Below are 19,921 nucleotides of genomic sequence, written 5' to 3' on the forward strand. Positions count from 1 at the left end.
ATGTGGGATGTCTTGATTCATAATTAAAATAGGAAGGCCCAGCCCACTATGGGTGTTACCATTTCCCGAGCTATATAAGAAAGCTAGCTGAGCATAAGCATGAGCAAGTCAGAGGATGAGCCAGCAAGCAGGTCCTCCACAGGTCCTGCCATGAACTTCTTGACTTGAACTGCCTTGACTTCCCAAACATGATGGATTGTGACCTGCAAGTGGAAGCCAAATAAACTCTCTCTCTCTCCTCTACAAGTTGCTTTTGGTCATGGTGTTTTATCACAGCAACAGGATGAAACTAGAACAACAGGATTCCTAAAAACCAGGGACATTAAGTGTCAGAGAAGTGGGTGAAAAAATTGCCCTGCGGCTCTCATAAAGAAAACTGCTTCTCCACATTACGAAGAAAGCGACTGACAACATGGAAAGAAGTCACCTAGTGGGGACACTTATCCTTCCTCGACACAGATAACCAGGCTCTCACTTTCTTGTACAGCCACCAACACCAAGCAGAGATGGGGACAGTAACAAGCCCACATGCCGGCTGTGTGGCATCCTCATAGAACCAGGCTGTGCCTGTCCATTACTGAATCAAGCACTGAGTCCATCAAGCCCCCCATTGCTGACCTCTCCACGGTGTGGGCAAGTGATTCAGTGTCTCTCCCAGTAAAAGCTGGGATCTGTGTTCAAACTACACTGGATTGAATCTGAATCTAAAGCATTGTAGATGCAGCAAGTGGGCTCCAAACTATAGAAAAAAGAACTAATGCATTGTTTTATCTCCAGCAGCCAAGTGCATAAATCAAAGTGGCCCCACTGTCCTTCCTCAAAGTGAACGGTCTGAAACTCTCAAGGAAAAACAGGGACGTGGATTTTACCAGCCACGCCAAAAGGTCGCCGCAGCCCAGAAGTCAGCTTCCTTGTGTTGCTGTCCCTCAGCTCCATGCGACCAACGCGGACGATCTGGCAGACGAAACTGATTTTCTCTCTTTTCAGGTCTTTGCTTCCAAGATCCTAGAAATAATAATTTCCCTAAATTTTTATGGAGAACCATGATTCAACCCAAGTCCAATTGAAAAGGACGTAAAAATGGACCGAGAGTCCATTCTCAGACCAGCTAAGATATTTTAATGTTATTCACATGACAAGAAGAAATAAAGGAACAGCAAACACTTAGCTAAGTGAACTGAAGACATGAGCCAAAGAGACAGGGTTCCGGGCAGATGAAGTAATCTCCCTCATAGTGATGGTAAACAAAGATAAATCTCAGAACTTCCAAAAAGGGCTCAGTGATTCCTGGATTAACCGGTGTCACAGCCACCCCCCAGGCCCTCAGCACATTGAGTGCTGAGAAGTCTCCCTAAAACAGACAGAAGAGCAGGACACAATGACACTCAGCCCACAGGCATGGATGGACTCACCGTAAACACAGCACGCAAGTTATGTAACCGATCAATGTCTTTCGGTAATCCTGAACTTGGCCAACGAACCAAGTAGTTTTCACTTTGGAAAAAAAAAAAAAGAGAGAGAGAAAATTAATATTCCAAACATAGACAGGTACCCAATGTATCCCATAAAGCCTCATAATTAACAACATGGATGTCCATTATGTACCTGACTGTGAGTTTATAAACACTGAGGTCACAAGAGAAACTGCCAAGCAGGCACTGTGTGAACAGCCCTTTCACTTTCTACAACATGGGTTATCTGTGTAACAGAAATATTTGAGAATGACATCTTAATGTTTATAATGTGAAAAGCTTCTCTGTGCATTTAGAATAACAACAATACAGAGCTGTGTATTGAATTTGGAACAATGCGTATTTAATTCAGAGCCTTTGAAAAGCGAAGTAAGCCATAAAATACAAAACTGCATCTCCATCAAATTAAAGAAAGCCCTTATCAGAAATGAGAATAAAAATTACCTGTGTGTTCTGTTTCCTGCAAACACTACATGTTTAAATTTTGATAGTTCAAGTGAAAGTATTGGGGTGTTGATACATAGATATACATAGATACGCACACATTTCACATAGTTTAATCATAATGTTTTCATCAGGATAAAGAGAAAGTTTTATTGAGGACCAATGTATTTACAGTATTTTTGTTCAACAGATATTTCTTATGAGTCTTCATGTGACATACACTAGCCAACCAGCTCAGAGAAAGAGCAAAGAGGCGAATGTCACAGAAGACATTCCTAGACCAAAAGTTTGCAAAATCCAAAGGTGATGCTTGAAGGATAAATGCATTTGCTTTCTCTGGCTGTGATAAGCAGCAGGACTTGAAGAGCCATGGGGAGCAAAGTGCTTATCTCATCTTACAGCTTACAGTCCTTCCTGACCAGAAGTCAGGGCAGGAACTCAAAGCAGGAACTCGGAGGCAGGCACTGAGGCAGAGGCCTTGGAGGAACATCGCTTACTACCTTGTTCTCTACTGCCTTCTCAGCTTGTTTTTCTATGTGACCCAGGACCACTTGCCCACAGGTGGCACCATCCACAGTGGGCTGGGCCCTCCCACATCAGTCATCAAACAAGAAAGCACACCACAGACTAGCCTATAGGACATGATAGAGGGATTTTCTCAATTAAAGATTCCCTCTTCCCAGATGACTCTAGCTTTTTTGTCAAGTTGACAAAACCCTAATCAGCACATTTACTTCAGCTGAGGGCTGCTTCCATTGCCAGGACACCACCATGCTAGACCACATCCCCACAGTGTGGGTCAGAATAAAGCCTTCCTGATGAAGATGCTTCTTGTGGGGGATTTCGGTCACAGCAATGAGGAAAGTCACTGAAGTCACCTACCTGATGAATTTGGACTCCATGGGGTCATAAAGAGACATGAGGACTTCGGCATCTTCTCCTATTTTACAAACCACATTTTTGAGGTTAATAAACAAGGCCAGAGACGGGGTTGCTGCGAACTTCGCTTGTCTGTTGATGTCCATATTCTGCTTTTGAGACTACAAACAGAAAGGGAGAAAGCCAATGTGAGCAACCTGGATGACAGCCCTTGCTCTTTTTAGTCCCCTGTAGAACAGGGAAGAGGCACCGCCACCTGCCTCCACTCGGCCATGCTGCTCAGTCACTGTGTCCTCACTGCGTGCTCGCTCTCAAACCACACAGCCACCCTGCAGCAGCACACACTGAGTGTTCGCAAGGCCATGGGCCATCCCAGTGTCCTATCACCAAACTGGTTGCTGGATTAGCGGCTAGCTTTAATTTAGGGTTCTCGCTAGGATGATGCCGCCAAGGAATCAGTGTCTGACTCTTCACTATGTCCCCAGTCTCTGGAACACAGCAGATGCCTGACCAATACTTGCTAAATTAATAAGTTGTGTCGTACCGCTTGGCTCCACCCCACTCCTCCTTTTCTGAAACACACTGGGCACTTGCATTTTTTTTTTTTGCAGGGGGTGGGGGGAGGTTCTTTTGAGCGCCCATTCAGCGCTTCCTTGACACCCTCTAATCCTCGACTCGGTTGCTAAGAAGCACAGCCCCCATGCAAAGCGCACGTTGAAGACGCGACCTCACCTTCTCTTCTCGCAGCCGTTCTTCCACCTGTTTAGAAGCCACTTCATGGGCTCGGAAGAGACTGATGGTGCTGGTCAGTTCTGGATCCAGGATGTTCCCATCTTCATCCCTCACCACCAGGTCCAAATCAAGAATTCTAGAACACCAAGAATCCAGAGTGGAGAGAGGATGAACCAAGGGAGTGAATCCCCTAGCAAAATGTCAGCCCCAGCCACTGAGCCCACGAAAATGCCTCAGAGACTGGGACTCGTCCACAAATATCAGGAAACGTCATTCTGTGGCTCTGCTTTCTGTAACTCAAAATGGGTCATCATGGGGGAATGAGAACTACTCAGTGTTGCCTGCCTTTTCAATAAAGCCTTCACACCTTCCAATCAGAACTCACAGATCTTCAAAGTGCACGTGAAGTGTGCGTGTGGACAATCAGAGCTCACTACTGCACCGTGAACACACATACCTTACACGGGCACATGAGGGCAGAAAGCCTTGCAAGGTCTCACTAGCTCTCTCTATAACACACCTCACTAACAAAGCACAACCTCTCAAATCTGACCAACTCCTCCCAGCCCTGACCCTGCTCTAAAAGTCAATACCAATACCATGGGGTCAGCAGCATTGTGTGAATGAGGTCAGTGATGTACGGGTGGAGTCAACGCTGATGTGGGTGAGGTCAATGTTGTGTGGTCAGCACTGTGTGGGCATGGTCAATGGTAAGTGGATGGTATGGGTCAACTACTGGAGGCCCAACGACTAGGCCCTACAAGCCATACTTGGTGAGGTCCCCTCAAGGAAGATACAGATCAAGCCCTTTTGATAGGGGAATGTCTTTTTGGATGCTGTGAAAATGTTGCTCTGATTGGTTGATAAATAAAGCTGTTTGGCCAATGGTGAGGCAGGTGAGAATAGAGTTAGGCAGGACATTATAACTAGAGAGGAGGAAGGAGAAAGACAGAGAACTGAGGAGACGCTGCCAGCTGCCACCATGAGAAGCAAGATGTAAAAATATTGGTAAGCCACAAGCCACATGGCAAAGTATAGATTTATAGAAATGGGTTAATTTAAGATGTAAGATCTAGCTAGCGAAAAGCCTGAGCCAATAGGCCATACAGTTCGTAATTAATATAAGCCTCTGTGTGTCCATTTGGGTCTGAGCAGCTGTGGGACCGCAAGGACTTGGGAGCCGAGTGGGACACAGAAGAAAACTTCCAGCTACACCCTTTGCCAGCTTACCATGGGTATCATGTAATATCATTATCACCTCAGTCCAGACGAAAGCCTGGTCATACCCACTTCACAAAAAAGGAAACCAAAGTGCAGTAAAACTAGTTATGTGACTGAGACCAAACATCTAAAGAATAAGGAAGATGGCATGGCCATGTTCTTGCCACACCACCACCACCATATAAGGTAGATGGTCACATCAACCAGTGTGCATTGTTCTCGGCAATCAATACATAGCTAGTTCTGTTGAGGAGTGCTGGTCTAACCATAACAAAGTTAGAGACTAGTCACGGTAGGATGGCAAAGGGTCTAAAGAAGAGGCTGGACATCTCCCCATGAAATCAGTGTGTGCATGTCCCTGTATCTCTGTGTATGTCTGGATGTGCATGCAGGTTTCTATGGGTAAGTGTGGCTGTGGACCTGTCTGGGTATATCTGAGTTTAGGTATGTACATGTTTGTCTCCGTGTGTGTGTGTGCGTGTGTGTGTGTGTGTGTGTGTGTGTGTGTCTTTTACATGGCCATCTTTGTAGCAAAACAGACCATGACCTTGACCACATTTTCCACAGTTCCCGGGACACTCTACCACCCCAACCCCGCTCAGGTTAAAGGGAAAATTAGGAATGCATAAGTGATAATGATGAGAACAACAAACTGCTCCCCGAGAGACCAGACCAGCCTAAACTCAAACATCCTCCACTTTTATTGTATTTGTATTATTATTATTACAACTTCACTTTCTAAAGGAGGAAATAGGAAGATCAGTAAAGAGCATCGCGCTTTAGAGGAATACTGGCCTGCAGTCCTCAGGCAAACTTGTCTTAATAAGGTTGTATTTCCTATCAAAGCAGTAAATTACATTTGGAAACACTTTCTGTCTTAACAAGATTGTTCCACAGTGTAATGTACTTAGGTTGTTTCCTGTAGCCAGATGAAGCAGGTGGTCTCTGAACCTGACTTCAAAAACAGCCTTCTCCAATAGAAAATTAAATCAGAGTTCCAAAGGTTTGCTTTTGTAAGCAGGGGGTCTTGTAATGGGTTTCATTGAAACAGTATCTAATATCCTATACCTGGAATCTCTGGCCTTGGAGGTAAAAATAAAAAAAAAAATAAAGTCACACATAATGGGACATTAGGGAACTTTCACACTTGGAAAAGTGGGGGGATTACCAGAAAACAAAATTATGCAATAATTCAGTTATTACAGAAAGGTCCTATGGTTCACCTCAGGATCCTCTGAGCTGATGGGCAAGAGGCAAGCCCTGCTCTCACCTCCACAGTCTCAGGTGTAGAAATGGGAAAGGGTGTGGACTACACACCCTTAAGTTGTCCACTGCCGAAACAGCAGTATGACTGAACTCTACCTAGCCCCAGACAACAGAACTCAGGATCCCAGGAGTGGGTCCCCACATTCAGTATAGTGAAAACTCCCCAAGCAATTCTGAGGTAAAGAGGCATAGGGAAACACAGGACCTAGTCACTTTTAAGGCTTCTTGTAGCTCTGACATCATATAAACAAGCAAACAGGTACCAGGTGGAAAAGGCCATGACCTCATCATGGCTACTGATACAGCAGAACTAGGACCAAAACAGTCATGTTCCTGGTAGGTAACAACAGAGCATGCTCTCCTCAGGAGTGAGTGAGCCATTCCTCAAGACACTCAAGTAAACCAGGGTGAACGCTTCCCCTAAATGGAAACATTTCCAAAACAAGATGTGTAACTGATCTCAACAGCAACTTAAGAGAGCTGTGCTTCTGTCTGTGAGATCAAGCACGTCAACTCTAGGGACAAGTTCCATGGTGACTCTTACCATCTCGTCTGGCATTCAGACCAAGGGAGCCACAGGAAATAATGTAGGACTCACTACCGCCCATCTACACTCAATGTCAAATGCTGTGAGTGGAAAGTAAGAGCGCACTGGAGCTCACAACAGGGGTAAGACCAAACAGCAAAAAACGACAGCTATCCCAAGCCAGTTTCCAGCTCTACCACTTACACAACAAAGACCTGGAAGCAAAGGTTTCAAGGGTGGCTGAGTGAGCCAGATTAGAATGTAAACCACTCCATTACTTTGATATTAGAAATTTGGTTTTATGATAAAACGTAATTGAGACATCCTCCTGGCTTAGGGCTGTGCTGTTACATTGGACAATTTAAGCATGAAATCATCTTTTAAATAAACAAACCTGTTTCCATAATCAATTTTGGCTGTGACCTTCTTCTTCAGCTCTTTGAGCTCATCCTGGGGCAGAGTTCCAGAAAGAATTTGTGACCGCCACTCAATAAGGTCATAGATCATGTGTCGCACACTTCGAAACATCTCCCTATTATCTTGCTATAGAGAGGGGAGAAAAGGCAACTGTAAAGAGTCTGATTTCAATAAACCAGCACAGTGGAGATCCTATCAAATGGGTAGTTCTTCAAATACAAAGACAGAATATACAGTGCTTCCCAGGATTCACTGACTGTCAAATGAAAAGCAGAGAATCACATCAAATAGAACACATTCTATAGGATTTGGCTCCTATGAAACACTGAAAGAATAAGAAGTAACACACCTCCCCAGCCTGCATCCTACATTCTCAAGTACAGAACACACAGCAAGAATGGGACCTTGAGCCTTAGCATGGTCCAGAACTCCCACCATCGTCCTGTCCGTGGTCAATGCTTGGAGGTGTGTCCAAGCAGCCAAGGACCCCTGTGAATGTGGTCTAACACAAAACTATTAACTCACGTAAAACATAAAGGGGTTCGTTTTTTCTAACTTCATTGCTCCATTGTGGAGCCTGAAACTTGTAGTTAACAAAGACTGGCATGTCACAATGTCAAAAGGTTGGACATGCCTGGAAACACTGACTATCCAACTCTCCATGACTGTGCTACCCCACTGCTCACCTGGAGACGGTCTTCAAAATACCCTGTGCCTGGGCCCCAAAACCATGCTGTCAGCTGACACATAGGCCATCCTGCGCCAGCCTTCCCTGGGACACTGTGGCCCTGACAACACATAGTGGCAGCAAGTATCTATCCATAAATATTCTTGTCGCTTCTACATCAAAAGAAAACTGGCCCTTCTCATCTTTTGTGTCTTGGATTTGCCGTCCAAAACAATAAACCATTAGGTCTGCAATTGTTGGTATAACTCATCAAGGAGACTAAGGATGTCTGCGATGTTCTGCCTCTGAGCATCAAAGTAGGACTTAATAATTATATTTAAGCCTCATGATTCCATCAAAAATTAAAAAGTGGAATTGCTGTTTTAAAAAATGAGTGCCACTCTACATTATCTGAACGACTCCCTATCTCCTATTTGAAAACCATTTGAAACTCTTCTTTCTAGAAATTTCTAAAACAACCCTACCACCTACCCAACACATACCACTCTGACAAGTTATTTTATATTCTATGAGCTATACTGTTATAGTGTGTGTGAGTGAGTCTGTGTGTGAGAGAGACAGAGAGACAGAGACAGAGACAGAGACAGAGAGGCAGAGACATGTGCAGAGAGGATAGTAGGGGGTGTATGACCCCCTGGAACTGGAGTTATGAGCTGCCTGAAACATGTGTTGGGAATCAAATTCTGGTCCTCTAGAAAGTGTTCTTAACTGCTGAGCCATCTCTACACTGTTTTTACAACATCACTCTGATTCTATTTCCTTCCTTTATTTTTCCTTTGTTTTTATTTGTTGTTGATGAGACAGGGTCTCATGTAGCCCTAGGCTAGCCTCATTCTTAAACTTTTTTTTTTCAATTATTCAACAAATATTTGAGACCTGAAAATATGCCAAGAACTACAGAAAGTGGAACATAGCAGAAACTTCAGCCATCAACGCTTAATCACTCTGCCTCCACCTACCTTCCAATGCATGCCAACCTGCCTGACTCCTAATTTTGAGTCCTTACATGAAAGCGAAAAGAGGTCCAAATTAAGGATTCGCTGCAAAACATGTTTCTTTTCATCTCACTAACCCCCCACCCATCTCTCTAATAACATATAAAATACATACGTGTTTTGCTGACAAGGCTACAACCAGAGAGGAACTAAAAGAATCATCTAAATATTTAGAGCCACCTCTGACTTGGCCTTGTACAAATCTAACAATATAAACCCATCCGAGGTGAGTTTGCAATTTGTAGAAGGAACCAGGTGATGGTTCAGGGTGCTGACTCCTCAGCACAGACCAATGCTGTCCACTCATGGGTTAGTCCCCGGCAACTCCTGTTTGTTGTATGATCGTATTTTTGTTTAAAAATTGCTAAGTTGAACATGAAATACCGACTATGAAATTGCTCAGATTTACACAAAACATTCATGGCTAACTTCGCGCTTTTAGGTTTGTGAGTACGTTTGATGAACAATTACCACAAGTGCTTATTACTGTGCATTTATAGGAAACCACTGTATAATCAAAAACAAGCCTGCCCAGCGAACAGCTGTGGAGACTTTAGGAAGTTTTCTATGTTCCCGAGAAATTAACGCACTGACTTCCTCCAGGGCCCTTGCTCGGTGATAATAACATTAGCATATGAGAAATCAACACTCTGAATAGAAATACGGGCTTAACAAAAGGTAATCTTCTGCAAATATGGATTTATGTGCAAAGAAATGCCCCGAGGGAAAATGAAATGGAAGATGTCAGAGCTCTGACATCTCTGCATTAATAAGAACTGGACAACTGCTCACAGAGCCAGAATTTGAAATGTTCCCTGCCTCACCTCGGACACGATACATCAAGACTATCATATTCCTCAGACCATAAGACCCATCACTTACAGGTAGTCAGTGACAAAAATACAATAATCAATAGTAATTCTCTACTAAGTCTTCAAAACCAAGTGAATTCTGTGCAAAAGTAGATTTTAATTTTCATGATCAAAATATACACTCAGAGGTGACATCAAATGGTCGCCTCCTTCAAAGGCCTGAGAGCAGCTACATAACACAAAGCAAGAAGGATCTAAGACCAACTTCCATTTTACTTTAGTTTACTCAATACCAGCGAGCAAACTGCATCTCAGTACAACAACAAAGGCCTCAGGGTCCCCAAGAGTTGCCAGAACAATGATCATATTGCTTGCTCTGTCCTTGAGAAGCAAGACCCTGCCTCAGAGGCTCTCCTCTCCAGGTTCCCAGGGAGGGAAAACCATGTGTTGGTACAAGGACCAGAAACACCATTCTCTATTTTTAAGGTTTAACGGAGCATCCCATTTTCTTACCACGTAAAGTTGTCTCCAGATGGTGGACCACTCTCGAAGCGTTGTGGTGACTTCCTGTATGAGGGGGAGGTCCCCCGGGATGACGGTTTCATGTTGCCTGGGATGAAAGAGGGAGAGAATAGCTGATTCTGTGGCTTTATTGAGAGCTGCACCTGACTGAGTCCCTACAGGGGCTGGAGAGCTCAGTGGTTAAGCAAATAGAGAAAATACACAAACACAATTATGCTCACATGTGTGAAGAGACATCACCTATGAATAACAAGTTCTTTGTACAGAACATGGGGATGTCTACATGTTGCCCTGCCTGTAAGCTATACAACTTGTGTGGTGGGGTAAGACGAAGAAGAGAAAGATTAGTCATCGAAAGTCTTCAGAATGCCAAGGGCTGAGAAGTGGATAGGCTATTCAGGATATGTGTACACCCATCTATCTCAAAACGTCATAAACCACACCTAGTAGGTGTGCGCCATTAAAATGCAGGTTTGAAGTTAAGATTATTTTTATATTTCGATCAGGTATAAAACTCATTATATGATGATGCAGGGAGCAATTATCCTTGCTGAAATGTGAATAAGATTACAGCTTTCAAGTGTTCTCGAAGACTCTATCCAGTCACACCCATGACTGCTCACTGACCTTTTCCTTCTACCTCAAAAGACTCAGCCTTTAGCTTGGCTTTCGCTCTTTATCAATAGATGCATTACTCTGTGGCACTTATTTCCCTGGTTTTTAAAAATCACATCAGTCATCTGTGGCAGAGGTCAGGAAGGCCCAGACAACAATGTCTGCTTTATTAGCTATGGGTAAAACCATTGGATGGAGAGAAGGAGTCCCAGCTGTGAGCATCAGTTAAGTGTGAGGGAGTCACAAGGCCAGGAAGGAAGAGGATCAGGATGGTACCAACATCCTCCCCATCCGCTATGAAAACACAGGATGGAGAGAAAGAGTCCAGGCCATGTGCCTCAGTACGTGTGAAGGGGACACATGCTGGAGAAAGGACACATCATTAAACAGAGAGAATGAATCCAAGAGTTGTGTTGTCCAGCATGGTGACTGGTGTCACTAAGGACACACTATAAACTTAAACATGGCTAGAAGCACGGACTTCAAGTGTTCTCGCCACAGATGAGTATGACCAGAGGTAGCCTCTCATAATTACCTGTGTGAACTAGCCCAGAATGCCACTCTGCAATGTATGTGTGCTACAGAATACTACATGAGGCACCATAAATGCACACCATTTTTTTATTTAAGATCATTCTTTATAAGAGTAAATGGGGCAGAGCAGGCACTGAGTCAGAAACAGTGACTCTGGTTTTCTAGGGAGGGGGTAGTGGTTGGGGGGAGTGAGATAGGGTGACATGTAACCCATGTAGCCATGAGATGAACTCCTGACCCTCCTGCCTCTACTTCCCAATTAGGATTTGGGATTACAGGCATGTGACACCACTCCTGACTGGAGATTCTTAGGTCACTAACCTCTGCCCAAGTGAACCACAGGTCCAAAAGAGATCATGGTTAGAAGCCCAGATTCTAGCAATGCCTACAAGGAGAAAATGGTTCAAGGTGCAAGAGAAACAGACCATGTCACAGGGAGGAGCCCAGTAGAAATGTCCTAGCCCTGAAATTAGTGTGTGAGGGGGCAAATGAGGAAGGATATAAGGGCCTCAGTGCCCACAGGGGGCTTCACAGCAAATAGTGACCAATAGTAACCATTGCTGCAGGTAATGCTGTGTCAGCAGAGAGGAGGGGACAAAATGGGAATTGCTTTGTTATGACAAAATATAAAAAGAACATTATTATAGCCACAGGCATGAAACACACAGGAAGGGAGGGATGGTGGCCAGGGTTCTGAAAGAAGAGAGAGGCCAGGCAAGAGAGAGGACATGGAAAAAGAGGGCACAAAAGAAAAAAAAAAATCATGGGAGAAAGAGCGGGTAATACAGACAGATTGTGTGTGTGTGTGTGTGTGTGTGTGTGTGTGTAAGTGTGTGTGTAATGGGGGGTAGAGTATGAATGAATACAATATGATAATAAATCTGAAAATAGGCAGGTGGAATGAGGTGAAGGAGTGGTCAAGTCAGTACTGGACAAGAGGAAGGACCAGCAGAAAAGAGAGCACATGTCTGCAAGTAGCCAGAGAGAGTGGTCACCTGTCAGGTCCTCCAGCAGAAGAACTTTATAGAGGGAACAGCTAGGCAGGCAGACACAGATACAGGAGTAAAGGTCAGAGCCTAGAAAGAAGTGTGGGGAACAAAGGCTGACAGCCAAAAGCATCATCAGGACATCTGCGCACTGCTCATCTCACACCGTTCTTGGTGCTCACCACACTGAAACCTGATCCCAGAAGACCAGCGGGCCTTGTGTGCCTGCTGGCCGAAGCTGGGTAATTCCACATTTCCATAATAGTATGCAGCTATATGTGAGTATGTGAAAACACACACTTTAAGATACTTTAAAATGCTTTTGAAAAATCACTACTCCTGTACATCCAACTTATATAAGGATTTTGACCCTGGCAGGGAGAAGCACATTAAATGTACACTTCAGTTATTTCTGTCATAAGGTAAAACTTTCTCAACTTTCTTTTTAGAATTTTGCATACAAAACATTTTATCTGTCTGAACAAATGCCATCTTGCAGGTCAGCACCATCCATGCCTCTAAATTACTCCCTTCGCTCTAATTATGCGCCGGGGAAGTGCAGGAACCCAAGCCATCCTTTTCATATGTTAAAAGTACAGTGCTCAGAAAGGCAATTTTGTAATCAGCCAAAGAGATGTCATTATGCAGTAATCATATGATTAGTAATTTTATAATTTACATATTTAACGGAGTGTGAAGATGAAGCAGAGACCAAAAAAGAAAACATTTGAATGTTGTCTCCCCCAGTTCACACCTGGCACGGACGGGTTCCTGTTCTAGGAATGTCCTTTTAAGGACCTTACCCATCAGTCTAATGACCTCCAGGAGTTATACACCTCAATTAGCTGACACATGAATTCACACGAGTCCCAACGTAACAACCGCTCATACCCCCTCAACTCTGTATCACATCCTAAGATTTTCAGGAAAAAGAGACTCAGCTAAGCATCCAGTATGGCCACTGCCAAACGGGGTAGCTCATAAGGGAGGCCATCACTTCCCCTAATGGACCTCAGCTTCAAAGAGATGATCACAGCTAAGGCACTGACCTTGGACTCTTTAATGGATCAAAGACCAACATGACTGAATCCCAACTTCTTTTATTCTCCTAAACCATCATGATCAAACATGACTATTATCTTTTATAGTGAGTTATTTTTACTATCTTAAAATACATACACACACACACACACACACACACACATACACACATGGGGCAGGGGGCTATGTATACATGAATACAAATGCCCTTTCTAGAGTTACAGGTAGTTGTGAGCTACCAGACTACCAGACATGGGTACTGGAAACCAAACCGGAGTCCTCTGCAAAAATAGTCCCTGCTCTTAACCAATGAGCCATCTCTCCAGCCCCATTTAAACCCTGCATCTTAGCCTACCACGAATTTGGTAGCAATGTCATATCAATCATTTTAAACTTCATTTAAATATCAAGACAAGACTCACCCTTTTCCTTCAACAATCGCTTCTTTAAGATGGATATATGAAGCAGGAAATATACCCTTTGAAAGGGAAAGAAAAAGAGTTTTTATTATCAATGTGAATACTGATTGCAAATCAAACAATAGCCCTAAAACTTGAGGGTATAGGGGGTTGGTTCACCATTAATTTTGCAAGTGTAAGCATCACATACAACACAACGAAGAAAACACGAGGCACAGAAGAGAATGTCCCAATCAGCTTGTATTTCAGACTGTGCAGATGTCTTAGCAGAAAACAGAGACAACATGTTTGCAAAGCAACAATCCTACAAAGGCCCAGGAAAATATTCTCCTCCATAGGTTACCCCTCCTCTCCACCACTGACCTTGGGCCTGGCACACCCAAAAAGTCTGCTGCTAGAAACCAATTCTGATGATGGGCTCTGACAGAGTTCCCCTTACAAAATGACAAGACTGTCCTCAAAAGTTGATTTAAACCACTGATTGCCACTTGTCCACTGAACACTGAGTGACAGCCATGGGGCCTTCCTGATCAGTCTCCATATGGGATGGACGATGGTAAAGGCCAGAAGATGGGATGAAATTCAACCCATCTGCAGAAATATTGGGAAAACATGCTAGATTATATTTCTAACCATCCTCTGACTCTCCCATGTGCAGTATAAACACATGTGTATGTATAGACATGTGGCCCAGCAGATCTATGCTCAAAGGAGCTGGTCCCTTGAGAAGAAGTGCAGCATCAGACATGGTTTGCAAAATGTCAGGAGTTTATCAAGAGCTGGCTCATGGGGTCCAGGGCAGCACAAACCAGTGACTCCCAGAGGCTTGGGGCGGCACAAGTCAGAGACCACCAGTGCATACAGCATAAACTCAGTAAGTGCCCTGGTGCTTCAAGATACCTATTATGGGAAAAGAAGCTTCTGGTTGGATTCCCCAGACATCGACCGAGAAGGGTCTACACTGGGCATCCAGAAAGCAAGCTGTGAATCATGCTTGGAAGGAATTGGGACTCAAAGAGGGCCAAATGTGGCTAGCAGGTACTGCTGATCTCAGCTTCTAATGTCTACCAGCAAAGTGAGCAGATATCACACAAAGAAATACTGTTACATCAAGGGAAGGAGTGGGGGGAGTGGGAGTCACACTAAGCCATCAAGAGGTCCAGGTTATTCAATCTAGGACCCAGGTGTCAAGATACTTTCATATCCCAGAATGGCCTGCGGGTACACACGGAGCATGTAATTTCTCTGTAATGCTAATAGGTGTGGGTTTGGATGGGGGTAAGACAACACACAAGCCACCCTAGCCCTGCCAGGTCCACAGACAGAAATCCCTCAGTCTCGGCACTCAACATCAGGAAGCCCAAGGAGAGATTATGGTTGTATGAGATGGGACGTGTCTGCAGGTTTGAAATGAGCAACTGCCCAGCCCAACTTCTGTAAATATCTAGACAGATGATGCTCATGTGGGGCTCTCGGCCACGGCACCTAAGAGCCTTGCTTCTCTCCCTTTGCTTGGAGGTACCTCACAAAACTGCAGGCAAACTACAGCCTCTGCAAGGCTTTGGTTTCCCCATCCACCAATGGGGATCGCCAGCGGAAAACAACCACACCCTTTTGCAGTAGGGCTTCACGAGGTAGAAGGCCTGGGTAGCCTAGGACCAGACAGAAAATCCTGAGGTCTCGAAGCACTAGAAGAATGGGAGAGAGAGCCCAAGACAGGGATGGGAAGGTCAGACAACTAAGCACAAGGAAACTGAGTAGTCTTCCTGGGCATGTGTTCATCATAGCAGTCCAGCTTTGTCCTATGTAACGAAAGAGTAGGGAGGGGAGTGAGTCCACAGTCCTAACCATGGGGGTGGATGCCTGTACACGTACATGCATGTGAGTGTGCATATGGAGGTCCGCTTCAGGTGCTGATCCTCAGAAGCCATCCACCTTGGTTTTTGAGACTAGGTCTCTCACTACTACCTGGAGCTCACCGATTAGACAAGTCTTGCTGGCCAGTGAGCTCCAGATAAACTCCTGTCTCTGCCTTCCCAGTGCTTCAATTACAAGCATGTGCCACCACCTGATTTTAAGGCTTTTAACATTGATGATAGCAACATGAACTCTGGTCCTCAGGGGCAAGCACTTTTACCACTGAGAAACCCCTAATACTTCTAGTCTCTTGCCTCTTGAAATCTTCAACCATGGCTCCCCTAACCTGGACTCTTCCGAGTAAAATCCATGAAGGGATGGGCAGCTTTACAGCCTTCATGAGGCTCTAGCCAAGCTGCAAAGGCCAGTCCAGGCCTCTGAGGATGCAGAGCAGGAAAGCCCTGGCATGGACACCACTGGGCTTCCAAAGCTCTATTACAGAGCAGGAAGGCCCTGGTATGGACACCACTGGGCTTCCAAAGCTCTATTACAGAGCAGGAAGGCCCTGGCATGGAAACCACTGGGCTTCCAAAGCCCTATTACAGACTCGAGATCACAACAGAGAGTCCAGTTGGATACAACAGTAATGAGAGGCCAATTCTGAGAAACAAAATGAACCATCTGTCAAACACAATCAGATATTAAAATGTCCAAGTTAACATGGACAGACTAACCACAGCTTAGCATGGGTATTACTGCAATACTATAGCATTACAGAGTAAGAGAAAAGAGCCATAATTAGGTTTTGTGAAGCTAAGAATGTGGAAGCCACACAGCCTTGTGGATGGGAGTGCCCTCCGCAATATCTGAGGAGTAATAGCATGTTTTTGTTTCAGATATTCATAGAATCACACATGCAAATCACCCTAGAAAATCGGGGTTTTTCAACTTGACTAAGCCAGTCTGAAAACTGCCATAAGGCAAGAGGGAAATGGCCATGTGTGAGCTTTGCAAACTTGTTAATTTGTCAAAGACAATATGAAATTAAAAACTGTTCACAGCACTTTAGTTTTCTGAAGTCATTACACTCAGTTCATGGTTATACACAGTGGTTCAACGAGATACAAAGTTCTATCAGGACAAAAAGAATTCTCCCTTTTATGAGTAGAGGTCAATACCACATCACAGCTTAACAATTCACTCCTGGAACTAACCACCTAGCTGAAATGTCATTTGTTGTGACAGGGTCTCACTAGGTAGACCAGGCTAACCTAGTACTGAAGTTATACATACATACCACCATTCCCAGATAAAACTGGGATGTCTATAGACATACATTATTCAGAAGAAGCCAACTCATGGTCATTTTTTATCTCAGCCCACATATTTGTTAAAATTTCAAGAGGGGGATACGTAAGGAACATTTTTAGATGCAAATAAGATGGAATTGATTTCCTCTCGTGGTTTGATTTATGATGAGACATGTTTAATGGAAAGGACTCACCTTCTTCGACTTTTTCCTTAAGGTGTAGCCTCTGTACCACCCTAAACAAACACAGAATTGAAATGGTTAGCACAGGAGACGCAGAAGGGTCAAAGCAAAACCTTCAAGGTATGCAGAAGTCACTGCCCTGTAGACCAGGGAAAGACAACAATTCTAATGCCTTAGAAGTCCCACAGGGCATGCCTCACTCCCTGCACTGCCCCACTTCTCTGCCTGCCTCATCAGTCCCCCATAACAATCTGAAGTTAAGCCCTAAAGGAGGCCTTGTTCCCAGGAGGTTCCTTGGGTATGCACTTCCCCATCCTTCCCTCTGCGGAACTGGCTCAAGATCTCTCCAAGTGCAACTTCCAGAATCTCAGATCATCAAAGGCTGCCCAACAGAAAACCTATTGAGAGCCTATTTCCTCCCTCTGCAAGGCTCTGCCCTGAGGCAGCCATAATCTTCACAAAGTACTTCTGTGGCAAAGACAGCTCTCCGGGAAGCACCAGGGCCAAGTACTCACAGACCCCTGTCCCCTTAGGGGTTGGCCCGGCTCCAACTTCCTACGCCCTCCATGTGGCAAGAGAAGGAAATTAGACAGTTGGAAGGAAAGACCTTCAGAACTGTTCATTCACAGCAAGTGCTGAAGGTAGAGACTAAAGAGAGTCCCGAAAGCAAGCTCTTGGGGAAGGAGGAAGAATGACACCATATGGCAGCGGTTGGCCCCTCAACCCTCTCAGAAAGTAGTCATGAAGAGAGTGCCTATGAACCAGAGTGATGCTGTTGACTTAACAAAACCCCAAAGTGGTAATGAAACAGATATATTCAGAAAGGGGGACAGGAACTCCAGGAATCTTGGAAGAATTTGCTGAGACCCAGTTAGGGCCAAATGAACCCACTCTGCCCTTTCAGTGTGAGGAGCGAACACAATGAGCAGGGATACAGCCTGTTCTAAATGTCAAGCACCTGAATGTCCACACATCTGAAGGATGATCTCCAAATAGCCACTCCAAATGTTAGTCCAGAGGTTTCAACTAGACTAGCCTAGAGTCAGTGCCCACATGTTACAGCATTATGGACTCCAGGCAATGGGACTGTAATCTAGGAGTTATTCAAAGGCTGTACCACTCAGCCTAAAAGGACCATCCTCTCTACTACTGCTATGCTATGTCCTTCCCACACAAACAGCATTAGTATAGTATAGCCCCTTTCTATCTGAAAATGACAAAGGATTGATGTCCCAGAATATCAAAGAAAGATCACAGTGGGGGCAAGGTGTCAGCAACCCAAGGTAAAAAGGGAGCAAACTACATAAATGATGCATCAAAGAAACCCGAGAACCTACACATGTGTGAAGAGAACCCAAACTTAATACTAATGACTAAAGTGAAAACTCAACAACCTCATACCACTGACCCAAAATAAAAGTGGTGGAAATCAGAGGATTCGGGACATGGCAGCCAGGGCACAGAAGAGAGTATAGACAGCAGCTGTTGGTGCACACATCAGACACCACCACCACCACCCCAAAGAAACATGAACCCCATACCCAACGCCAGCAACCTGCCCTGTGCAAACAGCCTGAAGACAGTTGTGCCCCTGCACAGCTGGACAGACACAAGATGTTCCTGGCAGCAGGAACCTGGAGATGAGAGTTGAGACCACCTGAGTCCCATTACTGTTTACAGAACATGAGGTGATGCTCACATGGCAGACGGGACCTAAGACTAAAGGGCCTCAGACAGAAGAGCAAAACAGGAAGAGGGGCCGGTGAGACACAGGAGAGCTGCAACACACTCATCTAACATGAAACATCCGGAACACGGGACGAGGACCCAGGCACAGAAGAAGAGGTTTGTAGGGGAAGGTTGTTTGTCTTGTTTGGAGGAGCTGAGCTATGGAGGTCAGAGGAGGAATCTCTGACTTAGCATAGCTAGCTGGCAGTTTCTTTTGTAATGGGGTTTCTAAGCTAAGTGCTTCCCGGCACGTTCTGCACAAATTATTGCTTCATCAAGCGGGGCCCATTCACATGTCGCCAGAATCTTCCTACGCACACCGATTACAGACACAGCCTCTGCTCAGGACCCACAAGGCGCCTAAGACAAGCAGGGCCAAGCCACTCAGAGTGTGAAGAGGAGGGTGTCACCCTGAGAATTAAGGGATGTGACAAATGGCTATGAGAGGAGGGGACAAGGCTGGCAGGGAGATGCTTAGCGAGCAGGTAACACACTTAACTTCTCCCAGGCAGGGTGTGCTGCTGGCCTCCGTGTGTCCAACCCATCCACACCAAGAAGAGACACCCACTGAAAAGACAGGCAAACACAGTAGAAATACAGTCCTGGGCTCAGGGAGGCCACAGGTCAGCATAGGCAGCTGGCCAACCATTTTGGATGAAAATATATTGTTACCACTTTAAAATCTGAATGAACCGGGTTTTTGTTGTGACAGCGACATCAAAAAGATAATTTCCTAACCTTTGCACAATGCCTCCAGCTTCCCCTGGAACAGCTTCCAGCACTGGGGAAACACAGCACCAGAGTCACTTCCTAAGCACCTGAGACTTTCTTTCGTTCACATGTGACTGGTTGGCCCTCAACAATGGACACGACTTCAAGGTAAGAGCCTGCACTGAGTAGCCATTGGAAGGTCTGCCCACCTCCACAGTGACATGACTTGAAGGTGGGTACCTTTCTTGGCTGTATCAGGCCCGGCCGACCTTTTAACAATGCTGTTGTCTCCAGCATTCGTGCTGACAGGTGTATTCAAGTTTTTACAATCAGGAAAAAAAAAAGAAAAGAAAAGAAAAGAAATCTCATAATGTTTTGGCTAAGCTTATGGCTTTATGTTGGGCTGCACTAGTAACCATCTCCAGCTGCGTGTGTGGCCTAAGGACTGCTGTTAGACACCCTCCACCTCCACAAGCCTCACAGAGCAATTAACCAGAACTTAAAGGTAAATGTGGTCTTTGAACTGTGTGTAATGAAGAGCAATCATCTTAAAAGGACAAAGAG

General features: G+C 44.9%; 1 protein-coding gene across 1 annotated transcript in view; it reads right to left on the minus strand.

Moving 5' to 3' along the window:
* Positions 1-19,921, minus strand: part of Dock1 (dedicator of cytokinesis 1) — a 516,647-nt gene that overhangs the window by 438,873 nt on the left and 57,853 nt on the right. Inside the window, 8 exon segments of the mRNA XM_052714776.1 lie at positions 870-1,005; positions 1,413-1,494; positions 2,799-2,956; positions 3,528-3,663; positions 6,935-7,083; positions 9,966-10,062; positions 13,573-13,628; positions 16,931-16,971. Coding sequence (XP_052570736.1) covers positions 870-1,005; positions 1,413-1,494; positions 2,799-2,956; positions 3,528-3,663; positions 6,935-7,083; positions 9,966-10,062; positions 13,573-13,628; positions 16,931-16,971 — 855 coding nt within the window.

Source organism: Peromyscus californicus, unplaced genomic scaffold (assembly GCF_007827085.1).
Source record: "Peromyscus californicus insignis strain IS unplaced genomic scaffold, ASM782708v3 Scaffold_4__1_contigs__length_199733344, whole genome shotgun sequence".
Lineage (NCBI taxonomy): Eukaryota > Metazoa > Chordata > Mammalia > Rodentia > Cricetidae > Peromyscus > Peromyscus californicus.